The sequence below is a fragment of the Oncorhynchus gorbuscha genome, linkage group LG12 (assembly GCF_021184085.1).
Source record: "Oncorhynchus gorbuscha isolate QuinsamMale2020 ecotype Even-year linkage group LG12, OgorEven_v1.0, whole genome shotgun sequence".
In the NCBI taxonomy this organism is placed as follows: Eukaryota; Metazoa; Chordata; class Actinopteri; order Salmoniformes; family Salmonidae; genus Oncorhynchus; species Oncorhynchus gorbuscha.
In genome coordinates, this window is record NC_060184.1 from 48,471,075 (window position 1) to 48,484,222 (window position 13,148).

At 44.2% G+C, this 13,148-nt stretch overlaps 1 protein-coding gene across 5 annotated transcripts in view; it reads right to left on the reverse strand.

Moving 5' to 3' along the window:
• LOC123991090 (rab effector MyRIP-like) overlaps nucleotides 1–13,148 on the reverse strand; it is a 152,935-nt gene that overhangs the window by 23,662 nt on the left and 116,125 nt on the right. For all 5 annotated transcript variants that reach the window (XM_046292288.1, XM_046292291.1, XM_046292287.1 and 2 more), the window contains one exon: nucleotides 5,896–6,032. In XM_046292288.1, coding sequence (XP_046148244.1) covers nucleotides 5,896–6,032 — 137 coding nt within the window. The remainder of the gene's footprint in view (nucleotides 1–5,895; nucleotides 6,033–13,148) is intronic.

A 13,148-nucleotide genomic window follows, 5' to 3' on the forward strand; every position in this document is an offset into this window, starting at 1 on the left:
CCTACTGCCTCTGTTCTGGCAGACTCACCAAACATAAATGCTTTTTTCGCTAATTAATGTCAGAGTGTTTTAGTGTTTTAGTGTTTTAGTGTTTTAGTGTTTTAGTGTTTTAGTGTTTTAGTGTGCCCCTGGTTATCCATAAATAAATAAAAATACAAGAAATTGTGCTGTCTGGTTTGCATAATATAAGGCATTTGAAATTATGAATACATTTACTTTTGATACCTAATTAGATTTGAGCAATTCCATTTACTTTTGATACTTAAGTATATTTTAAAAACAAAACACTTTTAGACTTTTCCTCAAGTAGTATTTAACTGGGTGACTTTCACTTTTACTTGAGTCATTTTCTATGAAGGTATCTTTACTTTTACTCACCTATGACAATTGAGTACATTTTCCACCACTAACTCAGACAAATACAACATGTCTTCATCCAGTATTTCTACAGCACCATGGCCTTGACCCATTATGGGTACATCTTTACAGTCTCTCCCCTTTCAATCTAATATACGAGGAGGGGAGGAGGAGGGAAAGCACACTCAGAATGGTGAGGAGGACATTCTCAGGGACAACGCACATGGCCACACAAACACGCACGCGCCGGTACGGTGTGATGCGGTGGTGCGTGCTTGTGACTCTCATGCAGTATAATCTGTTCAGCTCATCTGAAATGGGAGCCCCTGCGGCAGCTAGTAGCTCATCCCATCTTGTCCCTGTGTGATATAAGAGTGGCAGTGAGAGGAGGAGGAGAGCGGGGAGGATAGGGGATCAGATGGGGACAGCTGGGAAGACAGATTGGGACAGGGGGCCCTTTGGACTGTACAGGGACACAGACAGACAGTGGAGCTGATTGGACCAACAGCCACCAGTCAGGTGGACAAAGAGTCACCCGTCAACACAACGGTAGTGGAGCTTTGATACTCCTAATGCTTCAAACAGTGATATACAGTATCAGTCAAAAACACCTACTCATTCAAGGGTTTCCCTTTATTTGGACTATTTTCTACATTGTAAAACAAAAGTGAAGACATCAACACTATGAAACACCACATCTGGAATCATGTAGAAACCAAAATGTGTTACATACAAAAATATATTTTATATTTGAGATTCTTCAAAGTAGCCACCCTTTGCCGTGATGACAGCTTTGAACACACTTGGCATTCTCTCAACCAGCTTCACCTGGAATAACTTGCAACAGTCTTGAAGGAGTTCTTACATATGCTGAGCACGTGTTGGCTGCTTTTCCTTCACTCGCTGCAGAATGCTGTGGAAGCCATGCTGGTTAAGTGTGCCTTGAATTCTAAATAAATCATAGACAGTGTCACCAGCAAAGCACCCCGACACCATCACACCACCTCCTTCACGATGCAAGGTGGGAACCACACACGTTGAGATCATCCGTTCACCTACTCTGCGTCTCACAAAGACACGGCGGTTGGAACCAAAAATCTCAAATTTGGACTCATCAGACCAAAGGACAGATTTCCACTGGTCTAATGTCCATTGCTCATGTGTTTTGGCTCAAGCAAGTCTCTTCTTCTTATTGGTGTCCTTTAGTAGTGGTGTCTTTGCAGCAATTCGACCATGAAAGGCCTGATTCACACAGTCTCTTCTGAACAGTTGATGTTGAGATGTGTCTGTTACTTGAACTCTGAGAAGCATTTATTTGGGCTGCAATTTCAGAGGCTGGTAGCTCTGATGAACTTATCCTCTGCAGCAGAGGTAACTCTGGGTCTTCCTTTACTGTGGAGGTCCTCATGAGAGCGAGTTTCATTCTAGCGCTTGATGGTTTTTGCGACAGCACTTATTTGAGCTGTTCTTGCCATAATATGAACTTGGTATTTTACCAAATAGGGCTATCTTCTGTATGCCATCACAACTGATTGGCTCAAAAGCATTAACTTCTTTGGGATAGGGGGCAGCATTTTCACTTTTGGATGTAAACTTCCTCCTACTCAGTCCTAGATGTTAATATATGCATATTATTGTTAGTATTGGAAAGAAAACACTGACATTTCTAAAACTGTTTGAATGATGTCTGTGAGTACAACATAACTCATATGGCAGGCAAAAACCCGAGAAATAATCCAAACAGGAAGTGGGAAATCTGAGGTTTGTAGTTTTTGAAATCAGCCCCTATCGAATACACAGTGTGATATTGGTTGTTGCACTTCCTAAGGCTTCCACTAGATGTCAACCATCTTTAGAAACTTGTTTCAGGCTTCTACTATAAAGGAGGGGGGAATGAGGGCTCTGAGACAGTGGTCTGCCAGCAGCATCGATCTCAGTCACGCGCATTCACATGAGAGGTAGCTCTCGTTCCATTCCTTTTCTACGGAATTCTCCGTTTGGAACATTGTTGAACATTTATGATAAAAACATCCTAAAGATTGATTCTATATATAGTTTGATATGTTTCTACGACCTGTTATATAACTTTTTGAACTTTTCGTCCGACTTTCGGCTGGACATGCATGCGCGTTTTGGATTTGTTTACCAAACGCCCTAACAAAAGGAGAAATCAAACATTTATTGTCGACCTGGGATTCCTGGGAGTGCATTCTGATGAAGATCATCAAAGTTGAGTGAATATTTATAATGCTATTTCTGACTAAATGTTGACTGCGCAACATGGATGGATATTTCTTTTGGCTGGTTTGGGCTCTGAGCGCCGTTCTCAGATTATGCTTTTTCCGTAAAGTGTTTTTGAAATCTGGCACAGAGGTTGCATTAACTTCTTCGAGATAGGGGGCGCTCTTTTATTTTTGGATAAAAAAACGTTCCCGTTTTAAACAAGATATTCTGTCACGAAAAGATGCTCGACTATGCATGTAATTGACAGCATTGGAAAGAAAAAAAGTCTGATGTTTCCAAAACTGCAAAGATATTATCTGTGAGTGCCCCAGAACTAATGCTACAGGTGAAACCAAGATGAAGTTTCATACAGGAAATGCCCCAGATTCTGAAGGCGCTGTGTTCCAATGTCTCCTTATATGGATGTGAATGCGCCAGGAATGAGCCTGCCCTTTCTGTCGTTTCTCCAAGGTGTCTGCAGCATTGTGACGTATTTGTAGGCATATCATTGGAAGATTGAACATAAGAGACTACATTTACCAGGTGTCCACCCGGTGTCCTGCGTCAAAATTATTGCGTAATCTCTAGGTCCATGCGCGTTACATTTCTTCAGAAGAGAAAGTCAACTGCCATGAAGGATTTATCATCGATAGATATGTGAAAAACACCTTGAGGATTGATTCTAAACATCGTTTGCCATGTTTCTGTCGATATTATGGAGTTAATTTGGAAAAAAGTTCGCGTTTTAATGACTATTTTTTTCTTTCTTACCCAAACGTGATGAAGAAAACGGAGCGATTTGTCCTAAACAAATAATCTTTCAGGAAAAACTGAATATTTGCCATCTAACTGAGAGTCTCCTCATTGAAAACATCCAAAGTTCTTCAAAGGTAAATGATTTTATTTGAATGCTTTTCTGGTTTTTGTGAAAATGTTGCCTGCTGAATGCTAATGCTAAATGCTACGCTAAATGCTACGCTAGCTATCAATACTGTTACACAAATGCTTGTTTTGCTATGGTTGAGAAGCATATTTTGAAAATCTGAGATGACAGTGTTGTTAACAAAAGGCTAAGCTTGAGAGCTAGCATATTGATTTCATTTCATTTGCGATTTTTATGAATAGTTAATGTTGCGTTATGGTAATGTGCTTGAGGCTGTAGTCACGATCCCGGATCCGGGATGGCTCGACGCAAGAAGTTAAGGAGAAGTGTATCTAAAGTTCCATGCATAACACTTGAATTTTTATCAACATTTATAATGAGTATTTCTGTGAATTAATGTGGCTCTCTGCAAAATCACTGCATGTTTTGGAACTACTGAACATAACACGCCAATGTAAAATGAGATTTTTGGATATAAATATGCACTTTATCGAACAAAACATACATGTATTTTGGAACATGAAGTCCTATGAGTGTCATCTGATGAAAATCATCAAAAGTTGCGCTTATTGTGACTCCTCTTTGGCTGGAAAAATGGCTGGGGTTTTCTGCGACTTGGTGCTGACCTAACAATCGTTTGTGGAGCTTTCGCTGTAAAGCATTTTTGAAATCAGACACTGTGGTTGGATTAACGAGAATTGTATCTTTAAAATGGTGCCTAATACTTGAGAAATTTGATTTATGAGATTTTTGTTGATTTGTATTTGGCGCCCTGCAATTTCATTGGCTGTTGGCCGCTAGCGGAACCCAATTCCCAGACAGGTTAAGGAAATAAATTCCACATATGATCTTTTAACAAGGCACACCTGTTAATTTAAATGTATTCCAGGTGACTACCTCATGAAGCTGGTTAAGAGAATGCCAAGAGTGTGCAAAGCTGTAATCAAGACAAAGGGTGGCTACTTTGAAGAATCTCAAATAGAAATTATATTTTGATTTGTTTAACACTTTTTTTGGTAACTACATGACTCCATGTCGGTTATTTCATAGTTTAGAAAAGAGTAACTGTAGAAAACAGTCAAAATAAAATAAAAACCCTGAAATGAGTAGGCGTGTCCAAACTTTTGACTGGCACTGTAACTGCTATGACTAGCAGCTGTTCCGGTAGGCTGGTGAAGAAAATACAGTGGCCTTATTCCTGCCATGACGAGCACCATTAGCACTGTCACTAATAGTAGGCTTAATGGCCATGTTGGACACTTTTGCCAGCCTGTTCCACATCAGCATTGCAAGTCAGGGAGGTGTACCCCTCTGTTCAATCACCTCTCATCCCTTTAAAAGGGTCAATCTGGGATTTGAAAATACATTTTTTGGACTTTTAAATTGATGATATAGAGAGCTATGAATTATTGATGTATATAAGACTTTTAAAAACCCCATCGCACCGCTGTCGTTGTTTGAATTCCAGATTGCCCCTTTAACCCGCTGTGCTATACCACGGTCCAACCGACCAGGCTGATGGGGGTAGGGGGAAACAATGGCATCTGGATTATGAGAGGACGAGGGCAGATAAAACGTGTCTCTACTGTTCCCACAGCAGGAACTAATCATTCAGAGGCCAAAGTGGCCCAGGCCACTGAGGGGATTTACGACCCAGCCAGCAGAGCAGCTGCCGCCCCCATCACCACCACCCCACCCAGGCCTAGCAGCATGGCCACTCTCTTCTCTCCCCCATTAGGCTTACTGAGCAGCAGCCGTAACGCTAGCTGTCTGCTAATATTACACAAGGATTACCCCTCTCAAACCCCAGGGATTAGTACCATCTACTGTGTCCAGGAGGCTGGCCAGTGGTGGATGAGGAGTGTGTTTGGGTATAAAAGAGAGATGACGTGTGTGGGGGAAGGGGGGTGAGGGAGTGAGTGTGTGGGTACAAAAAGAGATAATGTGTGCATACGAAAGAGAGAACGTGTGTGTGTGTGTGTGAGACAGTTGGTGTTAGAGGGAAAGCGGGGCTGTGTATATCCGATGGCCATTGGTTCTGTTTCTCACCACATGACTTGTGAGGCAAGGGACTGTGGTTCTCTCTTCTGTATGTGCGCGAGTGGAAATATGACGCGAGACCTTTTGCCCCCTGTAGTTGAGTTACTGACTGAGAGCTGTTAATGCGCATTAACCAACATAGCACACATAATGGGCCAGGCAGTAGTATAGACAAGGGCCATAGAAGCCCAGAGAGATATTTGGTCATTAAATTAAGCTGGACCAAGGCACTCTTCATATAATTAAAATACTTTTTTGGGGGTGGAATGTTCAATAGATATTTTAAACTCCAGAGATATGACACTGTTATGCACAGGAAGACAGAGAGAGGGAGAGAGTTTGCTTTGGACTGATGCAGTCATGAAAGGCCACGAGGAGGCTTTTACATGTACCTGGTAGATCCAAGATGCCTCCTCTCTCCACTATGTGATTCCTGTAGAGCGTCTTCAGAACCTTGGCACTGCCGAACCTCTTAAAGCGGCTCTTCACGTTGTTATAGTACCATTCTAGAGACTGGGTCCGCAATATCCTGGAGAGGAGAAGAAAGAAACAGAGGAGAGAGAACGAGAGAGAGAGAAGGGAGAGAGAGAGAAGGGAGAGAGAGCGAGAGAGGAGAGAGAGAAAAGGGAGAGCGAGCGAGCGAGCGAGAAGGGAGAGAGTCAGTGAAATTAAGCATGGCACAGTAAAGAGGACGGAGAAAAAGCATAAAGGATCCAAGGAAAATGTTGAATCACGGCCGAGTCATACTTTGGCACAGCGTCAACAAAGCCATGTGAAAACTCTGTTTAATTTGACGTCTCTGTATTACTGTGGCAGAGCGATGACTCCCGCTTCTCTCTTTCAGACAACAGTCTGGGAAACAAACTCTTTCCCTTGTGAACAGAAGTCTGTGAGAGAAAGCTGGCTTCTGTCCTGTTCCCAGTCCATGGGGCTACATCTCAAATGGCACCCTTTTCCCCTACTTACATTACAATGAGCCCGTCCTCCTATAGCTCCTCCCACCAGCCTCCTCTGAAACCCATAGGCCTCTGGTCAAAAGTCGTGCGCTATGTAGCGTAGAGGATGCCATTTGAGATGCAGCCCATGGTGTTATGCCACCACGACTGGCATTGTATTTACTGAGCCATGTAAGCAGTCAACAGTCCCATTCACAGCCCCTCTCCAGCACTTCTATGTGAATAATTGCCTTGTTAATCCGATGATCCAATGCCATTTGAGGGTATTGTGTGTGTGTGTGTGTGTACACACACAGTGCATTCGGAAAGTATTCAGACCCCTTGACTTTTTCCACATTTTGCTACATTAGTCTTATTCTAAAATGAATTAAATAAAAAATGTTTATACATTTTCCCAAAATTCTGAAAAAACGTTTTTGCTTTGTCATTATGGGGTATTGTTTGTAGATTGATGAGGGGGGAACAATTATTTAATCAATTTTAGCATATTTTAGCAAAATGCACTGTATTGTGTATTAAATGCACACTGTGTTGTGTATTGACTGTGCGTGAATGTGTATTGTGTGTGTGTGTCTATTGTGTGAGTACGTATTTTCTTTTTTATTTAAGTAGGCAAGTCAGTTAAGAACAATTTATTTACAATGACGGCCTACCTCGGCCAAACCCTCCCCTAACCCGGCCAATTGTGCGCCGCCCTGTGGGACTCCCGCCTTAGACCGCTGCACTACTCGGGAGCACGTACGTGCCTTTTGTGTGTGTGCGTGATTGGATGCCCCACCCCTTTTCCCCATGGCTTGGTGTGGATCTGGAGCCGGAGTGTGTCTGACGGGGCGCTAGCTGCTCATACTGACCCGACTGCTGTGGTCTGTGTGTTATGTAAGCAGTCATTTATGCTGGATTGTGTTCTGGTTTACGAAACATGAGGGAAGCGCTCGCCTGTGTTGCATGAATCTCTGCCAACTTCGTGTTAAATCTCTCCCAAACCACCGCCCCACTTCATTCACACAGTGGAAAAACCCTGGTCACATACTGCTCACGTAATGACGGACAAAACGTACTCACACGTACGCAAACACACACTGAGTGCTGTGCCTAATCGGTTCATTCTATATCGGGATGGTTTCTGCATGGAAAAGTTTTGGATGGGCTGTTTTTTCATGTCGCCTATGTCCAAGTCCCTCCTCCCAAAAAATGATAATCATTTGGAAATACTTTTTGGGATGGAAAACCTCAGATATGCAGTCTATACTGTAGATAAGCATAAGCCATGGCAAAATGTGCTTTAAAACAGCTACAGTGTGTCATTGCGGCGAACAGGAGGGCCTTGAAAATGTTTGGTCATTGACCGCACCATAGGCCACGCCCGTGACCACGCCCGTGACCACGGCCATTGTGTGAGGCCCATTTTGATCCAGAAGAAAACCTGTATATAGGCTATATACACTGCTCCAAAAAATAAAGGGAACACTTAAACAACATAATGTAACTCCAAGTCAATCATACTTCTGTGAAATCAAACTGTCCACTTAGGAAGCAACACTGATTGACAATAAATTTCGCATGCTGTTGTGCAAATGGAATAGACAACAGGTGAAAATTATAGGCAATTAGCAAGACACCCCCAATAAAGGAGTGGTTCTGCAGGTGGGGACCACAGACCACTTCTCAGTTCCCATGGTTCCTGGCTGATGTTTTAGTCACTTTTGAATGCTGGCGGTGCGCTTTCACTCTAGAGGTAGCATGAGACGGAGTCTACAACCAACACAAGTGGCTCAGGTAGTGCAGCTCATCCAGGATGGCACATCAATGCGAGCTGTGGCAAGAAGGTTTGCTGTGTCTGTCAGCGTAGAGTCCAGAGCATGGAGGCGCTACCAGGAGACAGGCCAGTACATCAGGAGACGTGGAGGAGGCCGTAGGAGGGCAACAACCCAGCAGCAGGACCGCTACCTCTGCCTTTGTGCAAGGAGGAGCACTGCCAGAGCCCTGCAAAATGACCTCCAGCAGGCCACAAATGTGCATGTGTCTGCTCAAACGGTCAGAAACAGACTTCATGAGGGTGGTATGAGGGCCCGACGTCCACAGGTGGGAGTTGTGCTTACAGCCCAACACCGTGCAGGACGTTTGGCATTTGCCAGAGAACACCAAGATTGGCAAATTCGCCACTGGCGCCCTGTGCTCTTCACAGATGAAAGCAGGTTCACACTGAGCACGTGACAGAGGTGACAGAGTCTGGAGACACAGTGGAGAACGTTCTGCTGCCTGCAACATCCTCCAGCATGAGCGGTTTGGCGGTGGGTCAGTCATGGTGTGGGGTGGCATTTCTTTGGGGGGGGCCACACATCCCTCCATGTGCTCGCCAGAGGTAGCCTGACTGCCGTTAGGTACCGAGACCTTGTGAGACCATATGCTGGTGCAGTTGGCCCTGGGTTCCTCCTAATGCCAGACAATGCTAGACCTGTGGCTGGAGTGTGTCAGCAGTTCCTGCAAGAGGAAGGCATTGATGCTATGGACTGGCCCGCCCGTTCCCCAGACCTGAATCCAATTGAGCACATCTGGGACATCATGTCTCGCTCCATCCATCAACGCCACGTTGCACCACAGACTGTCCAGGAGTTGGCGGATGCTTTAGTCCAGGTCTGGGAAGAGATCCCTCAGGAGACCATCCTCCACCTCATCAGGAGCATGCCCAGGCGTTGTAGGAAGGTCATACAGGCACGTAGAGGCCACACACACTACTGAGCCTCATTTTGACTTGTATTTAAGAACATTACATCAAAGTTGGATCAGCCTGTAGTGTGGTTTTCCACTTTAATTTTGAGTGAATCCAAATCCAGACCTCCATGGGTTGATAAATTTGATTTCCATTGATAAATTGTGTGATTTTGTTGTCAGCACATTCAACTATGTAAAGAAAAAAGTATTTAATAAGAATATTTTATCCATTCAGATCTAGGATGTGTTATTTTAGTGTTCCCTTTATTTTTTTGAGCAGTGTATATATATCATATCCCTCACTGCCCTCATGGAAGTGAGTCAGAGTGTGTGTGTGTGCCAGACATCAGTGTGTGTGTGTGTGTGTGTGTGTGTGTGTGTCAGACAGTGTGTGTGTGTGTGTGTGTGTGACAGTGTGTGTGTGTGTGTGTGTGTGTCAGACAGTGTGTGTGTGTGTGTGTGTCAGACAGTGTGTGTGTGTGTGTGTGTGTGTCAGACAGTGTGTGTGTGTGTGTGTGTGTGTGTGTGTGTGTGTGTGTGTGTGTGTGTGTGTGTGTGTGTGTGTGTGTGTGTGTGTGTGTGTGTGTGTGTGTGTGTGTGTGTGTGTGTGTGTGTGTGTGTGTGTGTGTGTGTGTGTGTGTGTGTGTGTGTGTGTGTGTGTGTGTGTGCCAGGCAGCAGTGTGTGTGTGTCTCTATGCCAGCATGAGACAAACCAGATACATACAGTATATAAGCTGCTAATAGAGGAATCATGAGTGCCTTTGAAGGTCCTTGGGTTTTGTAGGCTCTCATCCCTCCCTCCATCCCACCCTCCCTCTGTTCTCTGTGGACTTATTATCCTCCTCTCCCTCTATCAGCTGGCCCGAAAAACGCGCCCGGCCTCCTTAATTCACGCCCGGGGTCACCCAGGTTCCAGTAATGGCTGCCGGGAGCAAGTGAGAGCAGAGCACCCAACTGAAAAGGCCCGGCTGGTTTTTATCTCTGGCTACTTGCTTCTCACTGCCGCCGCACAGCCAAACAGGAAATAAATGAACGAGCAACTGAAGAGAAATAGGGGAGAAATACACATGGTTTCTGTGCGATAAGGCTTAAAGTGTCACAGAAGTTGAACTGGGACTCCAGGAGGTATACACTGAGGGTTCGAGCACAACAGCACTTACAGTTGACCGGGGCAGCTCTAGCAGGGCAAAAAGTTGACAAACAGACTTGTTGGAAAGGTGGCATCCTATGGCGGTGCCACGTTGAAAGTCACTGAGCTCTACAGTAAGGCTATTCTACTGCCAATGTTTGTCTATGGAGATTGCATGGCAGTGTGCTCGATTTTATACACCTGTCAGGAACAGGTATGGCTGAAATAGCTGACTCCACTCATTTGAAGGGGTGTCCACAAACTTTTGTATACAGTATATTCGGAAAGTATTCAGGATTTTTTACATTACAGCTTTATTCTAAAATGGATTATAAATCAAATGTACTGTATACAAAAAAAATCTACCTATAATTTTAATGGTAGGTTTATTTGAACACAGAATAACAACAACAAAAATCCAGAAAAACGCATGTCAAAAATTTTATAAATTGATTTGCATTTTAATGAGGGAAATAAGTATTTGACCCCTCTGCAAAGCATGACTTAGTACTTGGTGGCAAACCCTTGTTGGCAATCACAGAGGTCAGACGTTTCTTGTAGTTTGCTACCAGGTTGGCACACATCTCTGGAGGGATTTTGTCCCACTCCCCTTTGCAGATCTTCTCCAAGTCATTAAGGTTTTGAGGCTGACGTTTGGCAACTCGAACCTTCAGCTCCCTCCACAGATTTTCTATGGGATTAAGGTCTGGAAACTGGCTAGGCCACTCCAGGACCTTAGTGTGCTTCTTCTTGAGCCACTCCTTTGCTTCCTTGGCCGTGTGTTTTGGGTCATTATCATGCTGGAATATCCATCCATGACCCATTTTCAATGCCCTGGCTGAAGGAAGGAGGTTCTCACCCAAGATTTGACGGTACATGGCCCCGTCCATCGTCCCGTTGATGCGGTGAAGTTGTCCTGTCCCCTTAGCAGAAAAACACCCCTAAAGCATAATGTTTCCACCTCCAAATTTGACGGTGGGGATGGGATCGTGTTCTTGGGGTCATAGGCAGCATTCCTCCTGCTCCAAACACGGCGAGTTGAGTCAATGCCAAAGAGCTCCATTTTGGTCTGATCTGACCACAACACTTTCACCCAGTTGTCCTCTGAATCATTCAGATGTTCATTGGCAAACTTCAGACTGGCATGTACAGTATATGTGCTTTCTAGAGCAGGGGGACCTTGCGGGCTCTGCAGGATTTCAGTCCTTCACAGCGTAGTGTGTTACCAATTGTTTTCTTGGTGACTATGGTCCCAGGGGCCTTGAGATCATTGACAAGATACTCCCGTGTAGTTCTAGGCTGATTCCTCACCATTCTCATGATCATTGCAACTCCACAAGGTGAGATCTTGCATGGAGCCCCAGGCTGAGGGAGATTGACAGTTCTTTTGCGTTTCTTCCATTTGCGAATAATCGCACCAACTGTTGTCACCTTCTCACCAAGCTGCTTAGCGATGGTCTTGTAGCCCATTCCAGCCTTGTGTAGGTCTACAATCTGGTCCCTGACATCCTTGGAGAGCTCTTTGGTCTTGGCCATGGTGGAGAGTTTGGAATCTGATTGATTGATTGCTTCTGTGGACAGGTATCTTTTATACAGGTAACAAACAGATTTAGGAGCACTCCCTTTCAGAGCGTGCTCCAAATCTCAGCCCGTTACCTGTATAAAAGACACCTGGGAGCCAGAAATCTTTCTGATTGAGATGGGGTCAAATACTTATTTCCCTCAAAAGCAAATCAATTTATAACATTTTTGACATGCGTTTTTCTGGATTTTTTTGTTGTTATTCTGTCTCTCACTGTTCAAATAAACCTACCATTCAAATTATAGACTGATCATTTCTTCGTCAGTGGGCAAACGTACAAAATCAGAAGGGGATCAGATACTTCCACCCCCTCACTGTAAGTATTCAGACCTTTTGCTATGAGACTCGAAATTGAGCTCAGGTTCATCCTGTTTCCATAGATCATCCTTGAGATGTTCCAACAACTTGATTGTGGTAAATTTTACCACAGGTAACTTTTACACGTGGTAAATTCAATTGATTGGACATGATTTGGAAAGGCACACAGCTGTCTATATAAGGTCCCACAGTTGACAGTGCATGTCAGAGCAAAAACCAAGCCATGAGGTCGAAGGAATTGTCCGTAGAGCTCCAAGACAGGATTGTGTCGAAGCACAGATCTGGTGAAGGGTACCAGAGGATCTGCAGGGAAGAATGGGAGAAACTCCCCAATTACAGGTGTGCCAAGCTTGTAGCATCATACCCAAGAAAACTAGAGGCTGTAATCGCTGCCAAATGTGCTTCAACAAAGTACTGAGTGAAGGGGCTGAATAACTCAGTTCTTTTTAATACATTTGCGAAACATTATTTTCACTTTGTCATTATGGGATATTGTATGTACATTTAGGGGGGTAAAAAAACAATTGAACCCCATTTTAGAATAAGGCTATAACATAAAACATGGAAAAATTCAAGGGGTCTGAATACTTTCGGAATACACTGTAGAGTGTAGATTGTGTATGAGAGCCATTCTGAGGGTGAATGGGCAAGAAAATATTTAAGTGCCTTTGAACAGTGTATGGTAGTATTTCCCGGGCGCAGCGGTTTGTGTCAAGAACTGCAACGTTGCTGGGTTTTTCACACTCAACATTTCGCCATGTGTATCAAGAATGGTCCACCACCCGAAGGACATCCAGCCCACTTGATACAATGGTGTGAAGCATTTCTGTTCTGCATCAGTGGGCTCAACTAGCAGCCCTCCACTCCCTGTGCCTGTAATTCAAGACGAGTAGTGAAACAGATGGGGGACAATGTACAGTTCAGGTTCGGCATCTGATCCATCTCTCC